This window comes from Panulirus ornatus, chromosome 4 (genome assembly GCF_036320965.1).
Source record: "Panulirus ornatus isolate Po-2019 chromosome 4, ASM3632096v1, whole genome shotgun sequence".
In the NCBI taxonomy this organism is placed as follows: domain Eukaryota; kingdom Metazoa; phylum Arthropoda; class Malacostraca; order Decapoda; family Palinuridae; genus Panulirus; species Panulirus ornatus.
Window position 1 is genome coordinate 12,905,134 of NC_092227.1, and position 24,207 is coordinate 12,929,340.

The 24,207-nt window shown below is 43.5% G+C and overlaps 1 protein-coding gene across 1 annotated transcript in view; it reads right to left on the bottom strand.

Moving 5' to 3' along the window:
- Nucleotides 1–1,298: 1,298 nt before the first annotated feature.
- Nucleotides 1,299–24,207, bottom strand: part of LOC139764464 (hemicentin-1-like) — a 253,923-nt gene continuing 231,014 nt past the window's right edge. Inside the window, exons 11-16 of the mRNA XM_071691018.1 lie at nt 19,132–19,425; nt 15,175–15,284; nt 9,207–9,390; nt 7,152–7,421; nt 5,832–6,133; nt 1,299–1,743 (exon numbers count right to left, since the gene is read on the bottom strand). Of these exons, the coding sequence (XP_071547119.1) occupies nt 1,519–1,743; nt 5,832–6,133; nt 7,152–7,421; nt 9,207–9,390; nt 15,175–15,284; nt 19,132–19,425 (1,385 nt within the window). The 3' untranslated portion in view covers nt 1,299–1,518. The remainder of the gene's footprint in view (nt 1,744–5,831; nt 6,134–7,151; nt 7,422–9,206; nt 9,391–15,174; nt 15,285–19,131; nt 19,426–24,207) is intronic.

Sequence of the window (24,207 nt, forward strand, 5' to 3'; positions counted from 1 at the left end):
TTGAGGTCGCTAGTTGTTTTTATAAGATGCCATGCAGAGATTGCAACGAATTTTACATATGTGGAGCGAGCAAGGGATTGGTTACGAGAACAAAACAACACAAGTACAGCATACATACTGCACAGCAATCCGAAGCCCTGTCAGTGAAATAGTCACTCAGTTAATTGGGAAAAATGCCAGGATAGAGATGAAAGAAATACGATAAAATCCATCACGACTGAACACCATGATAATGATGTATTGACTAATCAAAGCGCGTACAAATTCAATCTATCACCGTAGAAAGATTGCAAAAGATTTTACCAGCTATTCATGAGTTTATGTTGTGTTATGTAAGTGACCCTTTGGTTCGGTTTTCCCTGATGGAGGTCATCTGTGATGTCATACTCAGCCCAAGGTCAGGTAGAGGGTGGTTCACGCCGACCATTTTATCAGCCCCTGCCTCTCACTTATTACAAAGTTGTATGACCCTATTCCATGTTTCCTCCGGTTCTGTATCCATACCGTCTATCGTATCTATTTTTCTCACTCTTTCACCCAGTCCTCTGAAGATGTGGTAATACACGAAAGCGCTCAAGATTATCGTGTATCCTCTTCTTAGCGGTGTTTCTGCGTATAACTGTATAGGGCTGCCTCAGCAATTTGGCAGCCGGCCACGTCCGCGTGGTGGGACCATACGCCAAAGTGTGGTGGTCTGAGTGCGTCTTTGTAGGGAGAGTGCGGGCTAATTTCGCAGTAAGTGTTCAGTGTCTTATCTGTGGTAGATTCATCGCAAACATGGAGGGTCGTGTAACACGTTGAATCATTATTTGTAGTTTACTTAGGATAGATGATGTCCTGAACGGAGACGAGAAAGTAGGACTCGTGTTTGTCTGGAGAGTGTGGTCTCATATGGGTGTATGTCTGGAAGGCTGGGGTGTAAAATTGAGTATGAGGGATGGCGATGTGTATTATTGTCGGTTCATGTCCGTGTGCATGTATTCCGTCAGTACTGTGTTTGTTTTCACTGTGGCTGGTTTTAGGTATGGAGCGGTTTGGATGGCAGGGATATATATATATATATATATATATATATATATATATATATATATATATATATATATATATATATATATATATATATATACATATATATATCATTCATTCATCTATTTAAATACGAGTGGATATAGAGGAGAAAGCACAAATATACACTCATTACATATATATATATATATATATATATATATATATATATATATATATATATATATATATATATATATATATATATATATATATATATATATATCAGTGAACTCACTTTTCCATCATACTATCTTTACGTTTCGTTATCAAATAATATAAGGGGTCTGTTTTAAGTACGAAGCCTCAACATAAGTTATTCGTTTGAAACCAAATCACTGAGTACTTTATCAAGTAACATTAACCAGCGAACGTTCATCATAATGGATCACTACCAACGGAATCCATTGCATGAGAGTCGGATTGAGTTGTACAGCACCCCTGGCTGTCCTACTATACACTGCTTTCGTGTCTGAATGTTTCTACTTCGTAGTCTACGTGGGCGTGGATATGAGCTTGTGGGTCGAGGAGCGGCGAGGATGACGATGGTGGAGCTTCTGCCCCGCCGATGAAGTGCGCGGGCGTGGTGTAGGCGGCGCCCGAGACGGGAGGCTGCGGGGGATAGTTGTGCGGGGGTACCAGCTGCTCTGGATGGGGAGGCGGTGGCGCTCCCATCACCTGCAGGATACACAGACACACCCAGGGTTAGCGGTACTTGTCCTGACTCATACTGCTGGTCTTACTACGTGATAACATGTGGTGACAGTCGAAGTGGTGGTTAAACTGTGACGGTGGTAGCTACAGATAAGAGTAGTTGTGGGTGGTGATGGGGGTGATAGATGATGAGCTGAGGCAATAGTGTGTGTGTGTTGGTAATCATGTTTGAAGAGGTCGGACAATAATGTATAACGGTAGTTGATAGTAGGCAACAAGTGATTAGAAGTTATTTTAAGTGGGTAAAGGTAGTTCGAAATACATAGTTACAAGCAGCTATTACCTGTTAGGTGTGGGTATATGGTGTAGTTTATAGTGATATATCTTCAGTGATACAGTAAGGAGCAATTTTAAGCAAAAATGCTGGCATTTATGTATATCACACATGAATGTGCATGGTCATATTCACACACATACACACACGCACGCATAGATAGATTTTTAACTCTCTTCTTTCTTACTTGTTTGCTGTTTCCAGCGTTAGCGAGGCAGCCCCAAGAATAGACGAAGGAAAAACCTGTGTCATGTATACTATACTGAAACCACAGCCCCTATCCACAACCAAGCCCCACAGACCTTCCGTGGTTTCCCCCGCCTGCTTTTACATGCCTTGGTTCAGTCCATATCGCTCACTTTCCTCTATCTCTTGCACGTCTTTCACCCTTCTGCATGTTCAGGCCCCGAACGCTCAAAATCTTTCTCGCCTCATCCTTCCATCTCCAATTAGTCCTCCCTTTCTCCTTGTCCTCTTCACGTCTGACACATGTATCTTCTTAATCATCTCTCCTCGCTCCTTCTCCCCATATGTCCAAACTATGTTAAGCTCTCTTAACTATACTCGTTCACTCAATCTTCCGAACACCATGCAGTTTTTAAGTATTTCAGTTCCAACACATGCACTCTCCTCCATATGTTGTCGTCTATAACCCGTGCCTCCCATCCATATAACATCCTTGGAACTAACATACGTTCAAGCATACCCATTTTTGCCCTCCTAGATAATTACCTCTCTTTCCATAGATTCCTTAATAATAACAGAACCCTCGCCCCTCACCCACCCTATGACTCACCCCTGGTTCCATGGGTTCATTCGCTGCTACGTCCACTTCCACGTATCTGAAATACATAAATTCTTCCAAATTATCTCCATTCAAACTTGCAACCCAATTAACCTGTCTCTCTTCACTTCTTAACCTAATAACATTGCTTTTACTCCTATTTACTTTCAACCTCCCTCTTTCACACTCTTTCCGAAATACAGGCACCAACTTCTGCAGTTCTTACTCGAATCTGCCACCAGTGCCGTGCTATCAGCAAACAACAACTTACTTCCCAGGCCGCATTATCCCCCTGTAGACTGCATACCTATCACTCTCTCCAAGACTCCTGCATATACCTCCCTCACCATCCAAAATACAAAGCCGTGGTGACATCACATACCCCTTCCACAAACCTAAAGTATCCTACAACCATTTTCCCTCCTCTCCACCTATTGGCACACAGGCCCTACTGTCTTGCTGAAAATTCCTCACTGCTTTTAATAACTCTCCTGCTGCGACATTTATTCGTAAGACCTTCCACAAAGCATCCTTCTGTTTCTCAAAGTTTCACTCACACACATTCATCAACGCAAAGACCTGATCCACGCATCCTTTACTACTGAGACCATACTGTTCCTCCCAAGCTGATGCTCTATAGCATGCCATCACCCTCTAATCCAGACTCTCTCCGACAACTTCCCAGGTACATTCAACAGACTCATACCTCTATAATTAGAACACTCACCTTCGATCTACCTCCCTTGTTCTTATAAATGGCGCCATACATGTGTTCCCACCAATCCTCAGGCACCTCACCATGATCCATGCATACATTGAAAATCCTGACTAAATAACCAACAGCACAGTCAACCCCTTTCGTAAGAAATTCAACCTCTTCTTCTCTCCTAACCAAACCACTCCTCTTGATTCTCTCACTTCGCATACCACCCCGCCCCAAACACTCAACACCCGCTACCCTATCATCAAACACATCCAACACTCCTTCGTCTCCCCTCCACCTCACCACTGCTTGTTGCCACCACATAGCTTGTCTCCTTCAACGATGCTCCCATTTGTTCCCTTGTTTTCTCACATTATTAACCTTCCATAGCATCTCTTTATTCTCCCTGAAGTACGCTGATACTTTCTCACTCGCACTCTCATTTGCCCTGATTTATCAATCCCTGCAACATCCTTTTGACCTCCTACCACCCTTTCTTGTGCATATCCTGATCTCTGATGCTCCTTCCCTGTAAATACCACCCAGGCAACCCTCTATTCTCTTACTCGCAACCTTACCTCGTCATGCGACAACTCACTTCCCTTTCTCACCTGCCCACCTTCTATCCTTCCAAATGGTATACACTTTTCTCGCACATACAAGTACTGCTTCCCTAAATACCTCCACTCCTCATCCACTCGCCCAGATTCGTTTACTCGCACCTTTTGCCAGTCTGTCCTGGTATTTCTTCACAGAAGTCTCTTTTCCAAGCTCACTGGTTGTCACCACCCTCTTCTCACTCATGTTGTTTCCTCTTTTCGGAAAACTTCTATAAGTCGCTCCCCACACATTAACCAGGTAATGACCAAACTTCATACTAGTCACCCCTCTTGGCTCATTCGCATCCAAGAAGCTCTTCGCTTGAGCACCTGTCAATTAGTACATAATCCAGTAATGCCCTCTTAATATCTTTCCTTCTTACCCACGTATACTTACGTATGTTGCTCTTTTTGAACCAGGGATTCCCAGTCCAGTCCTTTTTCAAAACACAACTCCACAAGCTGTTCCTCATTCGTATTCACAATACTGGTTATCCCATGCCCCCAGTTATACCTTCAACTGTGATATTACTCACTTTTGCATTTAAATCACCTATCACTAACACCCGATCTCTCACATCATAACTGCTGACGCATTCACTCAGCTGTTCCTAGAAGACTCACCTCTTTTTATCATCCCAAATGTGGCCAGGTGCGTAAAGAACTAACAATTACCCATCTCTCGCATTCCACTTTCATTCTCACCCATATCAGTCTGGAGCTCACTTCCTTACACTATTTCACACATTCTCACCACTTCTGATGTCAGCAGTAGTGCTACCCCTTCCTTAGCTCTCGCCTACGCGCTAACCCCTGACTCTCTGTCTCTAAGACATTCCCCACCCATTCTTCCCCCTTACCCTTGAGTTTTGTTTCATCTAGAGCCAGAACACACAGGTTCTTCTCCTGAAACATTCTACCTATCTTTCCTTTCTTCATTCCAGGTTACACCGTGAAAGAAAAGTCGCCTTTTGGCGAGGCTGTATCAAAGAACTTCTCACTCCAAAGGAGTTTACACTTCCCAGCGACTGGAGGTATCGCAGCCTTGGGTTGCACGCTCCTTAGAAAGGTCTTGGATAACATCTGGACTGTGTGTGTGTGTGTGTGTGTGTGTGTGTGTGTGTGTGTGTGTGTGTGTGTGTGTCCGTGTCTGTGTGTACTTATCCATTTATTGGCTGGTAATTTTGGCAAGAATATCATCCATGGGTGACGTGAATTATCGTTGATTCTAGATTCGTCTTTTGTTTTCATAATCATTGAATCCACACAGTGATAAAGGAAGACTATGATTCTATGCGTTTGGTACTGGATGCTTCTTTCAAAACTTGCCAAAAGATGTTAATCAACATTCAGTGGAAGTTTCTATTCTCATGATGTATAGTACAGAAAAGAAATGGACTTGAAAACTATAGGTTATCCAAAATCTATGAAAGCTTCAACCCAAAAATTTATCTCTGAGGTTAACAGAAGAGCAGATATTATGAATTCCTGATAGCATAAAATGAAATCCTGGACTGTAAAGTAATTCGGTTTGATTGTGGATGTAAAGTAATTCGGTTTGATTGTGGATGTAAAGTAATTCGGTTTGATTGTGGATGTAAAGTAATTCGGTTTGATTGTCATTTAAAGGACGAATGATAGTTAGCCAACTGAGAAGAGTTGAAGGGGACGACCGTATATATATATATATACCTCACAGGTGTGATGTGTGAAGGATGCGAGGGTGGTGGGCGGTGGTGGCGGAGGCGCCGGCTGGTGGTGGTGATGGTGGCGATGGTGGCGGTGGTGATGGTGCAGCTGGTGCTGGTAGTAGGCGTCCCAGTCCTGCTGCTGACAGCTGGTGACCACACCCCCACCCATGGAGGGCACCACCATCGCCGCCGACCCTGGTGCCCCGAGGCTTGGGGCGAGCGAGGTCAGCTGGTGACAGGTGGGCACCACGCCCACCACCTGGCAGTTAGGCACCCGTAGTTCCTCCAGCTGGTAGTCGCACTCTACAACAGTCAACAGCACGTGGTTACCCTCTTCGGATACAGCAAAATACATCGTCTTGATGAACCTACTGAAATGCATTTAAGAAACATCTCTGGAAACATTACACACACACACACACACACACACACACACACACACACACACACACAGATATATACATATTTTCCTGTCTTTCATAGTTGTTCGCCGTTTCCTGCTTTAGCGAGGTGGCGCCAGAATTAGACGAAGATATGTCTTCATGCGCTTACATCCACTCTCCAGCTGTCATGTGCAATGTACGAGACCACAGCCCACAACTCACATGGGTGGCTGTGGATTTGATTAATTGCGCATGACAACTATGAGTATATATATATATATATATATATATATATATATATATATATATATATATATATATATATATATATATATATATATATATAGAGAGAGAGAGAGAGAGAGAGAGAGAGAGAGAGAGAGAGAGAGAGAGAGAGAGAGGACGCGTAAGCAAACAGTATTTGCAAGGTATTTATTTGACTTTCTGATGATTTCATGATAAGCATTGCTATCCTATACCATAAGTGTCTTTATACCACAACACGTGGTTTGTTTACCCTCGCCATCAGGGTTAAGGCACGACAATCGAATACCATATGATGCACATTGTTTACATCAGACCTCACCCTGAGGTCACTGTTGCCACGTGTTGATAAAGCTTATTTTTCGTCAGACTTCACTCAGATCACCACACTTTGATGCCGTAAAGACTTTGAGTTTGTACCTTAACTCTTTTTCACCCCAAATCATAACAATCGTAGTCGATATCTTGCACTGCGGTCCTCACCTACAATCACAACCGTAGCATCAGTGTTGTCTTAAGCGAGAATTCATTCACGATCACACCAGCCAAAAGTGCCTCCCTGTCTCTCTCTCTCTCTCTCTCTCTCTCTCTCTCTCTCTCTCTCTCTCTCTCTCCCTCTCTCTCTCTCTCTCTCTCTCTCTCTCTCTCTCTCTCTCTCTCTCTCTCTCTCTCACCTTCTTTGAGTGGTATGAGGTCTGGGTTGCGGTCCTCCGAAGCTGGCGAGGGTCTGCTGAATGTGCTGACCGTCTCCTTAGGCGAGGTGTCAGACACGAGGGAGCCGTGGGCGTAGCTGGGGACCTCCGCTGCTGGCCGCCTCCGAGGGCAGTGCTTTATGGCCAGCCCCAGGATGATGACGAGGGTGATGACGATGGCCACCGAGGCACCCGCCACCACAGCTATCAGGGGAGACACACCAAGCACCTCCTCCACCGGCTCGCTGATACCTGCAGAGGGAGGAGGAGGAGGAGGTGGTTGTTGCTGCTGATGCTCACACACACACACATACAGAGAGTAACACGACTTTGATATCACAAACAAGTGGGACGTTAGGAACACATCTGGTTAATAGCAATATGGGGTCACACTGATGAAGCGTTGATGTACGTGTCGGTCTTACGATTATGTTTTTAGAGTCTCTTGCAACCACGTTCCATAATGATACCTGTATATTAAGGGTAAGTTTGGTTGCCGGTGTGAGAAATTATAGCTTCACTGTTTGCAATATAAAACTAACGACATTTGGGGGTAGAATTCATTTGTAGTTTCCTTTTTATCCGAAGCAAAAGTTGTTATGTGCCAGAATTCAATATTTGGATGACACGTTGTGGAATTTTGGAAAAATTTGTTGGTGACACTAAAGAGTGATCTCTTCAGGCATTTGAAAACACTAGTAGCAGTGGTAGGAGTAGTAGTAGTAGCATCAAATTTCTTTATGCAGAAGAAGCATCCGACGAATGCCTGTAAGAATCTGCTTCATTGGACAGATTTGACGAAGACTTAACTTTGAAAATGAAAAGCACATAATTTTTTAGAATTATGGGCAATGGGGCATCATGGCAAAGAACTTTTTTTTTTTTTTAAAAAGTATTTTGACAATATTTTGCAGCTTGAGGGTAAAACGTATAATTTCAACAACGAGAACACAGTGGGCTGTTCCCAGGAGCAATGATGGAATACATAACTCTCTATATATCTATGATCTGTATATTTCAAGTGCAGTAAATTCCATAAACATGAGTAAAACATATGATAGAGAGGAGAAGGTCTCCCTGTGGACATTACATGATACATTATACTATTCTGAGATGGAGTCTTTGACAACGACCTCTGTGTGACTGATCTAACCCAGAGCTGAATGTGGCAGGAAGGATGAGGAACATGTGAGAGAATATTATCCATACATCACTCTAAGATCATCAGTACGGTCACTGATTTCTTAAGATCAGTTACAACCACATGCGTCAAAGGTTTAGGTGTCTTCAGTAGACGCCACATGGAAGATGCCTCAAAAGATATTGCCTTCCAGGACTCTTTTTCTTTTTTTTAGAGTGTCTTACTGGTGTAGATCAGTAGTAGCCCAATTGTTATATAAAGCCATGTTGGCATCAAAGCCTTCCAAGGCATTACCGACATACAGATACTCAAATTTTCTAGAGTTCAGGAAGGCACGGATAATATTCAACCCTCTGGAACTTTTGAAAAACCTTTTAACTAACAAATTGTAGATTTCAAAGCTGATCACGCCTTCCAACAGCCGAATGAGGGAAGAATGTCTGATGGTGAAATTCCGGAAGAAGGATTAGGTCTAAGTAACTTTGGGGAAGTAATTTTGAAGATAACATATAAGACGTTGTGATGAAGAAACCTCAGGCAATATCGAGGAATGTTTATATACTCGTCAATTTCGCAAAAGCACATCTCATAATCTGTTGCTCCAGTTTCTGCAGCGACGTTTTCTATTAAGTGGGTTTTTATTTCCCCCCTTTAATCACCCAGTGAACCTTGAGCATTAAAATCTGTCAGGTATTTGCGGAAATGGCGTGCCTGTATCTAACCAGAGAGAGTCATTTGCATTTGTATAAAGGACACGCACGTACGAGACAATGCTGAATGTACAGAAATACTGTTTTCACTACTTCAAGAGGTGCTTGGCTCTGTTATAGATCATGCAGAAAGTGAATGGTATTCTTGTGTAAACCCGAGCAGCATGCATGAGTCACACGACTCACCCATCCTCTTCTCGGCAGTCTTGACGGTGAAGGCTTGTAGCTTTATAGGCGACGAGGCTCCCATCGGGCTGTGGACGGCCACGTGGAGGGTGTAAGCCGTGCCGGGGTCAAGCCCTGAGGCCACGAAGTGAGGCGTCGTGTTGGTGACCTTCGTCACCAGGTGTAGGTCCTCAGAGTTCCGTACCTGCAATGGAATGTGGCAGCACCCGGTTACGCTTGCATGAGAGGTTCAGTTTTCGTTTACAAATGCGCAACATAAACAGCTTCGCAACAAGACCAAAACCTTAAAAAAGATATTAAGACGAACAACGTTTTCTTCATCAAGATAATTACATTAAGAGAACCTCAGTAGTGCAACTGTGTACATAAGAAAGCAATTACACACAACTTGGTAAGAAATCTTTTCAAAATTACATTGAGATGAGAGATACACATCACAAGAGATATTATGTGCTAGACAAGAGCGTCGTGAATATCTTACACCATGGAAAATCAACAAACATCTCTACAGTGAGGTGTATATATGTATACAGATAGATAGATAGATAGATAGATAAACAAATGATTGTTTATTGGATTTTGGCAGCCATTCGACTGAAAATACATAGTTGGGTTATTACACTTATCGCAAACCTGCGAGGTCATAATAGTTACTAGTTAACTAATCATAAAAGAGCTTAAGTTGGGATCGATACTTCCACACTTTGGATAAGCACATGGGTGCTGTGCATCTACATGGACTGCGTGGCAAATTTACAGGGATGTTTGCACAGTAAATTGTGTGGTTTATACATTAAGCACTTGGCTTAACATTGAGTGATGTATAGTTACTGTATTCCTGTAGTTGACATACCACATAGCGCAACTAACAGAAAACTAAGGTGGTTATTTGCATAGTTTTGCACTTGTTCATGGATTGTTTACGACGTTCACATTGGTAGGTATAGGACTGTTCCTATAGCTCTCTGTATGGGCTGTGATTAGAACAAGTCGATTGTGGTAACGTCCGTGGCGAAGGGGCATCGTGGGGTAAGGTCTCTGTGACGGTGGTATATCAGCAGTTTATCGCCAAACTGTTGGTCGGAGGATGGACAGGCTTCGCAAGATGAGGGCTTTTTGGTAGGTGGTATAAGAAGGTCCCAGGGTGATTTTGCATACCCTTTTCTCCACTCTTTCTAGCTGGTCCTCTGTGTAGCTTTTATTGTGGAGGATAGGGAGGCGTAAGTGAGATTTGGTAGAATGAAGATGGTATAGACATTCCTGAGTTCAGATGGTGGGACGCCTAGTAATTTCAGTCGGCGGAGATGGTTCAGACGGTATGAAGAAGATTTGATGATGGTGTTGACATGGCTCTTCTAGATCAAACCGTCGTTTATAGTGACATCAAGAGGTTTCAAGTCTCCAGCAACCCGGAGGATGTCAGGGCCTAGTATGATGTCTGTGGGCAGCATGTTGTCTTCACCCAGGTTGATATATATCCTCACAGTCTTGCTATGGTTGATGGTGACGTTGCTGGCCGTAATCCACGACTGAAGATTGTTGGTGATGTGCTAAAAGGGCACTGATGGTAGAGGATTTGTTGTTGATAGTGATGCCAAAGGTAGGTCTTCTGCAGGGTGTCATTCATAAGCATGAAGAAGCAGAATAGTCCCGGCTTGGTGCCCTGTGGTACACCGCATGTTAGGGTTAGTGATGCTTGTGTGGCTCCCCAGAAACGGACGATTTAGCTGCAACCGGTGAGAAAGTCCACCAGCCACGAGACGAGACATCCCCTGTGGTCCCAGGTCGATGGCTTTCTTTATGATGATGATGTCATGGCTTACCAAGTTGAAACCCTTGGTTAAGTTTACGATGGTGAGTGCCAGTGAGGTCTTGTGTTTCTCTAAGTGGCGATAGATGAAGTCAAGGCAGTGACTGGTGGAGAGAGACTTCATGTTTCCAAACTGCAGAAGCCCAGTCAAACACAAAACTTTCACAAATCAGACTGGGGATTGAAGTGATTGCAACAGGGCGTAAGCCATGAAAAGACTCTGGGTGGGTTTATTTGGTTAGTTGTGACATAAAATGTATTACAAGCTATGGGGCATTTAGATTGTTTGAGTGAAACATTATGGCGGTTAGCGATGTAGCTAATTCATGGGAGAATTCCTTGCATAGTTTCACTGGGTGTGGTTGAGCGTTTTGTTTTAAGGCGTTGAAGGCTCTTTGCTACTTCAGACTGCTCTACTTTGTTCGAAATGGGATTAGTGGGCAATTCTGGGAGGAAGCTGACGTCAAGTTGGGACAATCTTTGTTAGATATTGGCAATATGGTTGTTGATTTGGTGTATGGCCTTCTTATTGTTGTGTTGTTCTACACAAGAGAACGGCTAGAACCTTTACTTGTCACAGCCAGATAGCTCTTTCGTTCTACCTTGCCGTAAACCGATATTTGCCTCGTTTGGGTAATAAGCCTTCTTCGTGGCTCGTACTTTGCGCTGCACTTTGTTGGGAAGTTGCTTGTAGAGATCGTTGTTGCGACTGCCGAACGTTCGATTTCGCTGCTGCAGAAATCACTTAATGCGATGGGTGGTCCAGGGAGCGTCGGTCAGATGTAGCGTTTCCGTCTCCTGGGGAAAGAAGTGTTGATAGTCCTGCTCACAGGTTTCATGATACTTCTCCCACATGATTTCAACAGCATCTTCATTGGTCACCTCGGTCATGTTATGACCAGTACCCACCAACCGAAGTTTCTTTTCGCTGAGTCCGTAAGTGGCCGATAAATATTGGTGTCTGCCCTCTTGTATTGGGGGACGGTGGCAGACGGTGGGGGCGGAGGGTCGCAAGCTGTGATAAATGAATGCTGCGTATGAGAGTGAGGGGAGAGGCTTGGGTAGGTGGTGGTGATCAGCTGTATCAGTAAAAATCAGGCGAAGAGTGTTTTGACTGTATACGTGGAAAAGTGAACAATCTGAAATAGATATAGCTTTCCATGAAGGAGGGTGGAGTCTATCGCATTGATATCCTTTCAAGTCACAAGCACGGAATAACGGTACCGTGCCCTGAGTGCGTCAGATGTGTAGGTAAGGTGCTCAAAAATTGCCTCATAGGTGGTGGAGAGCAGCGGATGGTAGACCATTGATGGTGCCACTTTGGCGTAGGTGGAATGTGGGCGAAATCTTAACCCATAATACCTATTGACCTTCCGGCACGTTACCTCTCAGCTGAGCTGGACGTAAATCCTTGTGACAGTACAGTGCCACACATCGCCCACGCTTTGATGTGCGATGGTAGAAGAGGATGTAGTCACTCATGGTGCAAAGTTCAGGGGTAATCTGCCAGGCCTCTTGTTACTGCTGTCACCTGGCTGTGAACTGACCTGGTGGTGATGGCTAGTTCCTCCATCATGCTAGGCAGGGAGGTGATATCTTATAGCAAGATGGTCCGATGGTTATACCACATCCTTGGAACTTCGAATGTTTTAAGGGTTTGATTTGAGCTGGTTTACCTCGCCTTTTCGTGGTAATTGATGTTTCAATTGCGTATTCTTAATTGTGCCTCTGACATGAATTTATACCTAGCGATTTTAACGTATCACAAACATTGTTATCGAGATACCCTTTACTCATCTTCAGACTCTGGAGGCGTGCTAGTGTTGGTCAGTGTCGTGGTGGTGTTTACATTACGCTACCACAGCCCCTGAGCCCCGTGACCATAGGAAGTGCGGACACATTTTCACTGAGTCACTATTCACAGTTTACTGTAAAGTATTACTACTACCTGGGCCAGTACTGCTATTGCCCAGGGCAATCGCACCCTAGGACGTCGGAAACCAGAGCCACAACGCTGTTGGTGTCTCCCATGTTCATGTTTATATTGAGAGAAGTAAGGGGTTAGGAGAGAAACTGAAGTTACGAAGGGAAACGAATGGGTCAGGTGTATGATGCACGTTTGGAGATGATGCGGAGACTAGATCAGTAGCTTAACTTTGACAAGACAAAGTACAGACAAATATCCGGTGGTGGAGTGTGTTCAACAATGCTAGAGTAGACTTAGATACATAATGTTAATAGAAATGAATTACCATGAAGTGTGATTGAAAAATAGTGATTTTGCTGATACCGTAAATCTTCAGCAGGTGATTGCTCTATTTCTTTTAATCTAATTCAAATAGTATTAGCTCGTTGTAGGTGATCAGACACATAGAACTGACAGAGAAATCTTAACAACATATCGTTAGAAGATATTAAAGATAAAGGAATAGAATTTCATAAGTGAAACTCACTAGATTTCAAATGATAAGTCTTACCATATTATGTTATAATGGTATCCCAGAGAGTATATACGAACGGAAGACCAAAACAGACGAATTTAAACAGAGCTCCCCTATCGACAGCCAAGCCCCACAGACCTTTGCGTGGTTTTCCCTAACCTCCACACATGCCCTGGTTCACCCCATTCACATCACGTCGCTCAGAACACCACATGACTCCAATTCAGCCTATCTTTTGCACGCCTCACAATATTCTACATGTCTAGGCCCCAATAACTAGGTGCATCTTTCACTCCACCCTCAATATCGTCCTCGGCAGTCCCCCCCCCCCCCCCTCCCCTTCCTTGTTCCATCCAGTTCTAACGTACATGTCCTCTTAGTCTTTCCATACTCATTCTTTCTACATGTTCCAACCGTTGCAGCATACCCTACCCAGTTCTTTCAAACATACTCTGCTTACTGTCACACCTCTCCCTCACGATGTTACTTACTCGACCAACCCACCTCACACCACGTATCTTGTCCTCAGGTATTCATTTTCCAGTACATACTTCCTCCTTTTGCATTTAGGGTCCGCGACTCGCACCTGTAGAGTGCCGTCGGAACTTCTTTACCATCAAACACACCCATCTTTGCCCTCTCATGCAGGGACCTTCTCTTTCCACACACTCCTCATCGCAACCAGGACCATTGCTCCCTCGCTAACTAACCCTGTGGTTCACTTCAGCTTCCATAGTTCCACCTACTGCTAAATATATCCATTCCCAAATATCTAAAAACATTCTAATTCTTTCAGGTTTTCTCCATTTGAATTCACACTCAAATTGGACTTCTCCAACCCCTATTAAATCTCTTTTATCTTAATTTCATTCCCATTAAGTCTCGTCTTCCTCCTTTTGCAGACTCTTCCAAAATCAGACACAAGCTTCTGCAGTTGCTGACTCGATCCTGCTACCTGAGCCTTGTCATCTGTAAACACCTACTGACTCACCTCCAAGGCTTCCCCACCACCCAACAGACTGCATTACAAACCCCTCTCCAAAGCCTTACTTGAATACCGGACGGTCAGAGAGAGAGAAACATAAAGGGAACTAATATGACAAATTACTATTAGTAGAGGATACATAATCACAGAAGTTTGTTTTTCCCCCAAAATCCATTAACTCTCCGGTCAGAATTAAGAGAATCCAGAATTTTAACATCGCTGCATTGTATACATTCTCGTACATTATTCTCCAATGATGTCGACTAATAATGGAAGCGGAAAGAGTTTCCGAACGTTTTAAAGAATATTTGATAATTGGAGAACAGATTGTATTTTGATGGTGCTATCGTTTTTACTTATGGTATTTCTCCTCACTGTTCAGTAATTTCATACTTTGATATAAAACAACTCTATTTTCACGTTAGCAAAACTTATTTGGAGTATCGTGACATAGTCCTATTAAAGGTGATTCATGTCAACAAACTGAACAGAGTACGTATGTGTAGCGAATCTAATTCTTCGTGACACTACAGCACGTATCCTGATGAGTTCGAAGTGTCATCGTGGAGGTAACCGTTTACCGTCATCAGTACCATGACGGCGGGAGATCCTGACCAAGGTGTCTAACACCACCACGTACGGAGTTCAAACCCTTGATTAGGATAATATGAGCCACTTAGTGTGATACATTACCCCATTTCCAGTTGAAAAATGAAGAGTTGCGTGACTTACCTCCATAGTGAAGGTGCGGGGCAGGACGGTTGGGACCCCTTTGCAGGACACGAACACCGAGTGGGTCGTCTGGTTCCTGATGACGCAGTCCTCCAGTAGGTCAGGCGGCTCTGGGGATAGCACAGGTCAAGAGGTCATCAACAGCTTGGCGGATCTCTACAGTGTCCGAGGTCACACTTCATACGACCAGTAGTGACCAGGGACGGTCTAATGACTTCAGGGAGTCAGAGGTCGACAGATGATAATCATCTGAAACTTTTAGTGTTAGAAAATTCTCTGGTCGAGCATATGATGTGACCTGAAGTTAAAGGGGTCACATACGCTCATAGTATTTATTCGTTGCGTACGGTCATTGCTGGAAATCTGCCTTCACAAAGTATCATGAGGATTTGAATATCTTCAGGTCATCTGAGGATTTATATACGTAGCCAAGTAAAGATGACTGATGAGTTATGTTCTGGAGCGGCAGGCAGCAATAGATTGGGACAATAGACAATAGGTGGTGAAGAACATCACATGCAGTCATGAATGAACAAGATAACAACACAGAGATACTGCTGACGAGAACACAGACGGCACTGTTAACAAGATCACAAGAATCACAGTTGATAAGGCTTCAAATATCACGGTTGAATGATAACACATAACACTCACGCAGTGGTAAGACACATTGCACGGCAAACATACAGCATTTTGCAACAATCACCACTGGAAAGAGAAAATAAAAACAGTGAGTACTTTCGTTTATTACATCCTCAAACTGAGGATGTAATAAAAGAAAGTACTCACCGTTTTATCTTCAATTTCCAGGTGCGATTGTTGCATATATCTTTCCACGGTGAAGTGGAGGTTCTACATACAGTATTTTGTTAATCAGGTTCACAGGCAGCAAGGAAGAACGCGATAAAACAATAAAACATCCAGAATAACTTCACACACGCTAGTTGTGGCAAATCCTCTTACCTAACAACAGGCACTGAAAAAGATGAGGTACAGTATATAGTGGAGAGGATATAAACCCGCTGTAGGTGAGTAGGTGAACACGTAACAAGCGGAGAACAAGTGAGCAGAGGGAACTATAGTATCAGAGTGATCAACAGAAGGGGTTAAACTCTCCCTAACCTACAGTGGGAGAAAATAATGTTCCCTGTTGCTGATGGTGTGTCGGTCTAGCCTCAGTAATCTCATAATGAGGCACTTGTGCGCAGAATATATTTCGCTTTCCACTAGAATACCATTGGGTAAGATACTCTCCAACCTGCTTGCACAGACAACATAATACTAGTCTTCGGAAGAAGAAGAAAAGAAGTTAGCATGATCTTTATTTTTCCTTTGGCTGTTTTAACAGATCAAAGTACCCAGTCTCTTGGCCCTGCAGCGAGAGTGCCTGCACGTTAAAAAAAAAAAAAATCCCTGGCTCTTCTCTTCCTCCTGCTATCTTTACTTATCCATAACACACAGTTACTCAGAATCACGCTAGTCACTGCGTCGATGCCCAAAATTTCATCAAGCACATGATAATGTAAGTACTCCGGTGTGGTTAGAATACATCACATAGTGGTGTATCAACACACACACACACACATACCCCCTCACACACACACACACACACACACACACACACACACACACACACACACACACACACCACCACCACCACCACCACCACCCCCACTCCACCCCCACCCCCTGCTCCTGAAATTCAGGATCATGATCAAATGCCGTTACTTTCGTCCTTACTGATTACTAACGACTGCGTATATCATTTCAGCCGTTCATCGATATATATATTTGATTTTTTCATGGTTTAGTACCGCTACCTTATTCACAGACATGAGAATAGTTCAAGATATGAGCATCACTGAGGTATTCTAAGCCCACTAAACGGTATTTGAAGCCTTGATGATTTAAGACAACTTTTTACGCTATATCCATGTTACAAAACACTTATTTTCCGAATCATATCAAGATCGTTCGTAAAAGTGATAGCAACCGTGAGCACGCCACCTGCACACGCCCCTTATTTTCAGTAATTCAAATGCGTTATCTCGAGAGTAATAATCATTCCGAAAGATAATATCGCTCACTCTGAGTTGCACCGGTAGCCATATTGATGTCAGTTTGTTATCGGTAATACTTCCCGAATATATCGGGATATACCGAGCTGCTTCATACTTAACCATGGGGGTGAAAATAGTCGTAATGGTTCTCAATAATACAAGGTTCGACTCGGGCAGTGGACCGGACTCGTACACTCCTCATTTTCTGAATCATATTCACGTCACCCGGGAACAGATGGCACTATATCAGTCTCATCATATGACGTAGATCATACAAGTTTTACGTTTGCCTCACTAACACTTCAGCTGTACATTGGAGAATTCGAGCTACAGGCTCACCAAATTTTGGCACTTGACCGTTAGATTTACCGTCCTTCCAGAGCGCTTCCTCTGTTAAAGGCCCTTGCAAAATGATGAGGTTCATCCTATTCTGTTTTCTCTAGACTGTGAACTACACTCAGGGGTCTAAGACGTCAGTGTATTATTACCATTTAGTACCATTTATTACCATTACCATACTTGGGTCTAGATGGTAATTCTTTCCCCCTGAGGTCGAATAAGCACTGATCACGTTTCAGATTTTCTTGAGATGTCCCAGAGTTGTTTCTTGTTTAACAACCCTTGTGTTCTTATGAAATTCTAGATGTTGTCTGAAGATTCAGGTCTGTTTGATCAGCTTAGCATAGCGCAGGGCCATTTCTAGTGCGTGACTTTTCTCCTGTTTAGTGCAGAGCTAATTTTTTTTGTGCGTGACTTTTCTCCATTCACGAGATGACGTGTCGGCGAGGGAGCATGAGACCTGAGTCATCATACAGGGAGTCTCAAGTGGCTTCCACTGTGACCCCTTAGGAGTGAGGGAGGGAGGGAGAAATCTTAACCTAAACGCGTCACTTCATTGAAGACGAGTAACTAGGAAATACCCCTCATTAAGGCCTTCGATCGAAGAACTTGACCTCGCACCGCCAAAAATACGACAGGAGAGGAGATCTAAAGTTAGGTAAGAAAGGAATTAAGTAATCTTTTTAAGCCACAAGGTTGGAGCATGATGAGAACCTTGTCGATCTTTAGATAAACGATCATTTATGACTACCCACAGCGGACACGTCTCTCTAGACTGATCCACAGAGTTAGCCAGACCATCATATATCACAAGACAAAAGGTAAAGTCGAAGAATGCCGTCACAGGATGTACCGTAGCCCTTACTCACGAATATGATTAAAAGAATGATGCTCAGATGTTCCTCCTATTGAACAAACCACTTGAAGTTTACACACAATAGATATGGGAAATATCCTGTTAAAAGTATATAAGACCACAGAACTCGATAGGGCTAAGATCACACTAAGACGACACATACCAGTGAGCGATTGATGTCGAACATGCGTGTTGAACAGTTACATATAGTGAGGGGTTCGTAACATCAGACACAGCACTTGTTAACATATAGTAGTGAGGGGCACATAACATCACACACATCAGTTGTTTCCATGTAATGAAGGGTACATGACATCACACACATCAGTTGTTTCCATATAATGAAGGGTACATAACATCACACACATCACTTGTTTCCGTATAGTGAAGGGTACACAACACCACACACAGCAGTTGTTTCCGTATAGTGAAGGGTACATAACATCACACACACATCAGTTGTTTCCGTATGGTGAAGGGTACATAACATCACACACAGCAGTTGTTTCCGTATACTGAAGGGTACATAACATCACACACATCAGTTGTTTCCGTATAGTGAAGGGTACATAACATCACACGCATCAGTTGTTTTCATATAGTGAAAGGTACATAACACCACACACAGCAGTTGTTTACACAGTATGCAACAGGAGGTTGGGAACATGCCTGACGTGTTAAGCAGGTAGCAGGTATACTCACTGGCGGCCGTAACGTTGATGACGCAGGGGACGTGCTGGGTACCGATCGAGTTCTTCGCCGTACACAGCAGAAGGCCGTAATCCCCGGGGGAGGCTGGCGTGTACGGCAAGACGCTCGTGGTGCCCCACGACGCCGCCCGATCATCCCCGAGCTCCAGCAGCGACCCCGACGAGTTGAACCTCCAGCTGAAGGTGACGTTGTCCGGCACGGCGTCCACCCGACAGGTGATGTTGGCTGTGTCGTGGTGAGCCACCTGGTACTCCAGCTGCTGGCCAGGAGAGCACACCGGGGTGTCTGTAATAGGGAGGATACGAGACGTAACGTAGTACCATCCGATCTATTCGGCGAGGTTATGATGCTTTGAATGATTAAGAGGCTATACAGACTCGTCGCATAGAGTGGTTGGTATTAGACAACCAGGTGAGCCTGGTTGTCTAATGGGACTTGGAACGCCCGCGTGTGTGTGTGTGGTGGTGCAATATGTATTATAGTCTATTGGTAACAGAAGACTGATAGGTGTAGTGATACACAAGGTTATAAAGGCAAGACGGATCGTCCATTGCAGAGAATCTGATATTCCCCGAGACGTCACACTCGAGTGTGCGTGTGGTAGAGTCGAGGGAAGGATATATTCTGCTGTCTAGGGCTGGAAAATGAAGACAGAAATAAATCTTTGCGATAAATAGAACAGTTATGACGTCTGAACTGAATGGTGATTAGTTGGTTACTGACTGAATTAACACAGGTATAGGCGATAAGATGTTTGGTTTTGACTCAGAAGTGAATTGGTTAGACTGAAAATGAACTCTTAGTTGAATCAACTGTAGTTTTGAGTTATCAGGACTTCCTTAAAAGCTCAGTTCCTTTTTCCGTGCTGTGTGTGTGTGTTCTGTGTGTGTGTGTGTGTGTGTGTGTGTGTGTGTGTGTGTGTGTGTGTTGGCCGTTTCCCACCATGGCTAGATGAATGCAAGGGTCTTGGAGCGCGGAGCAGGCATTGATGCCGTCTGCTGGGGGTGGAGGAGGTTGCGGCCTAGGAGTTAAGTCACTTGTTTTCTTGTTGATGGCACGGCGCTGGTGGCACTGACACGGGTGATAAACTGCAGAAGTTGGTGTCCGAGTGTGGAGAGTGTGTGAAAGGAGAAAATTTAGCGTAAATGTTAATAGAAACAAGGTTATCAGGTCTGGGAGTGAATAGAGTATTTTTACGGAGTGGGTGCTTGAATGCAGAGAACTCGCCCTACCCACCTGAGAGTGAATATGGCAGCGCATGGAACTATGTGAGCTGAAACGAGCCCAGAGTAGTTGAAGGGCAAAGATTCCTGGGCGAGTTGAGTCATGTGCGGAAAGAGAGGTCACAGTTTTCAAAGACGAAGATGGGTATGTTTGATGGTATAGCAGTCCCGTCAGTGTTATGTGGATGACAGGAGTGGACGTTAGATAGATATATAGAGAAGAGGTTTGATACGTTTGAAATTGATAGTAAGAGGCGTATGTGTGAGAGAGTTGAAGAGGGTATACAAAAATGGTGTGTACATATGAAGAGGATGACTAAGAGAATTTACGTGTCGGATATGGAGGTGAACAAGGAAAAGTGAGAAACCAAGGAGGAGTTTGGGAGGGTGCAGTGAAAGATGCTTTAAGTATTCGGTGCCTGAACGTGCAGGAAGGTGCGAGACGTGAAAGGGATAGAGCGATCTGGAACGATGTTCTATACAGGTAACAACGTGCCGTCAGTGGGCTAGACCAGGGCATAGGAGTCGGTCTAAGGAGTCTCTGAGGCCTAGTTGTGGTTAAGGGAATCTGGTCTCGGTTCATTATCCATGACAGCTAGAGATTGGATGTGAGCGGATGAATTCATTTCATTGGCAGGGTTGTCAGTGGACGGTAAGGAATACATTCATCCCTCTAAGGAGTCCATCATTTCCTTACTCATGTGCTGCTTTCAGTGACGAGGAAATGGTGGAATACTTAAGAATGAGATGTTCTTTGATGATACAGCCTCTCTAATGGTTACTTAAGCTTGCGATATAATAACCATAGGCAAGAGGAGTCTCGTAACGACATGATATATGCATATGAATATATACATATGAATATATATATATATATATATATATATATATATATATATATATATATATATATATATATATATATATATATGACTCCAAGTGGTGTAAATATATACATTCTACAACCAATTACTGTTCTGTTTAAAAGAGCATTAATGAAATTATATGAAATGAATGTAATTACTTCATAATGAAATTTACGTTCTCTAATTGAATTAGCATACATAAACACGACGGAAGACTAACTCAGGAAAATATAATTCTCATTATCATGCACTGCAACCACATTTCTGTGCGCATAATGAATAACCTATAATCGCATCAGGCCTGTGTATGCAGAAATGTATTTCGATATGATTCATTATTCATATTCAGTCTAAAGAGCCTTTCTGTTTTCCCCTGGTTTTATTACCATTCACCAGAGAGGTGTATCACCCATCCTCATTCCACCGACTTGTATCGATCACTCGTTGTTTCACGCAAGTCTGAATTCCATACGTTCTAGTAAGTCTGAGTTCGATACGTGTCACAGTGAAAGAACTTACCAACACACTGACCAGGAGAACATTTACGGTTGAACTGTACTGTGCTGTAAGAGGTCTTTGGGGCCCAACATTTTAGTCGTTATCTACATTTACCTTGTTAATTACAAAGCTCGATTGGTTCCAGTATATGAACGATGGTGTATTTAGAGGGACTGAAACTGAGTGGGTGGATTATATAGGTGAAGTGTGTTTATAAATGGCCGAACCGACAGTTACAAAAATACATTGTGGTAACTTTTTTTTGTGTGTGAGTATTGTCTATAGAATCATTAACATTGGGATGGTGTGCATAGCTGTGATCAACTGGACGAGGAAGTATATAAAATGAAAAATATGATAAAGGGGAGTGTGGCAGGTGAAGGAAAACGAAAATACCTTGAATGGGCATCTATGCTAATAGACAAACCTGTCTGGCTTTCTTGAAGAATTGTCTGGTTAGACTCTGTATTTTTAGGCTAAACGTTCCTAAGAACATCCGGGAGCTCATAAGTAAAGAAGCTTGTTTTGGATTCATTAGTAATAAATGAATATATATATATATATATATATATATATATATATATATATATATATATATATATATATATATATATATATATATATCCTTGGGGATAGGGGAGAAAGAATACTTCCCACGTATTCCCTGCGTGTCGTAGAAGGCGACTAAAAGGGGAGGGAGCGGGGGGCTGGAAATCCTCCCCTCTCGTTTTTTTTTAATTTTCCAAAAGAAGGAACAGAGAATTGGGCCAGGTGAGGGTATTCCCTCAAAGGCCCAGTCCTCTGTTCTTAACGCTACCTCGCTAATGCGGGAAAGGGCGAATAGTTTGAAAGAAAAAGAAAGAATATATATATTCTGGGAGTGGATCTGTCAGCGGATGGAACCATGGAAGCGGAAGTGGATCATAGGGTGGGGGAGGGGGCGAAAATTTTGGGAGCCTTGAAAAATGTGTGGAAGTCGAGAACATTATCCCGGAAAGCAAAAATGGGTATGTTTGAAGGAATAGTAGTTCCAACAATGTTGTATGGTTGCGAGGCGTGGGCTATGGATAGAGTTGTGCGTAGGAGGATGGATGTGCTGGAAATGAGATGTTTGAGGACAATGTGTGGTGTGAGGTGGTTTGATCGAGTAAGTAACGTAAGGGTAAGAGAGATGTGTGGAAATAAAAAGAGCGTGGTTGAGAGAGCAGAAGAGGGTGTTTTGAAGTGGTTTGGGCACATGGAGAGAATGAGTGAGGAAAGATTGACCAAGAGGATATATGTGTCGGAGGTGGAGGGAACGAGGAGAAGAGGGAGACCAAATTGGAGGTGGAAAGATGGAGTGAAAAGGATTTTGTGTGATCGGGGCCTGAACATGCAGGAGGGTGAAAGGAGGGCAAGGAATAGAGTGAATTGGAGCGATGTGGTATACAGGGGTTGACGTGCTGTCAGTGGATTGAATCAAGGCATGTGAAACGTCTGGGGTAAACCATGGAAAGCTGTGTAGGTATGTATATTTGCGTGTGTGGACGTGTGTATGTACATGTGTATGGGGGGGGGTTGGGCCATTTCTTTCGTCTGTTTCCTTGCGCTACCTCGCAAACGCGGGAGACAGCGACAAAGTATAAAAAAAAAAAAAAAAAAAAAAAAAAAAAAATATATATATATATATATATATATATATATATATATATATATATATATATATATATATATATATATATATATATATATATGCGTGTGTGTGTGTGTGTGTGTGTGTGTGTGTGTGTGTGTGTGTGTTGGAATGGTGGTTAAAGACAGGGGAGAAATTCTAAGTTTTATCCTTCCATCTTTTCGGCTAGGGAGAAGCCTTCTTCAGTGAAAATGACCAAGATACGAAGACGCATACAAGTCTATATATCCTCATGTTGTTGTTGATGATTGTCGTACCACAGTAGGCTACAGGGCCCTCGCCTTTAGGCGGGCCGTTCCGTGTGTCCGACTGGGGGACCAGACTAGCGTTAATGTGTCTTGTGTTGTGTACATAGATCACACACCGTGGCACAACACGGCCCCCTACTCGTGTGGCCACCTCAGTGTGACACCGGTTGGAGGAGCATCTCCAGAACCTCAGGGGAACCGGCCTGGACGATCTATGCACTGGTGCCTTTCTTGGCGGCACTTGGGACTTTGAGGTCGGGTGGTTACCTGACCAACTCTGCCCGATGACAGAGCCTGTCCGCTGACATGGCCAGAGAAAGTCCCTCCTGTGTGCATATATATCCCCGGGTTTCACATTGCTCTGCCGTGATGCCTGGCTCTCTGTGACCACCGTTTTGCTGCTGGTCCGGTCCAGTGTATAAAGCCTACTCGACTGTTTATTACTTCATCCGCACACATATATAAGGAGCTTCCACGGCTTTTCTTATTTGCTTTCTCAAGCAAGTGGGTTAGAAAATCCGTGGAAGCTGACTACATATGCGCGGGTGAAGTTATAAACG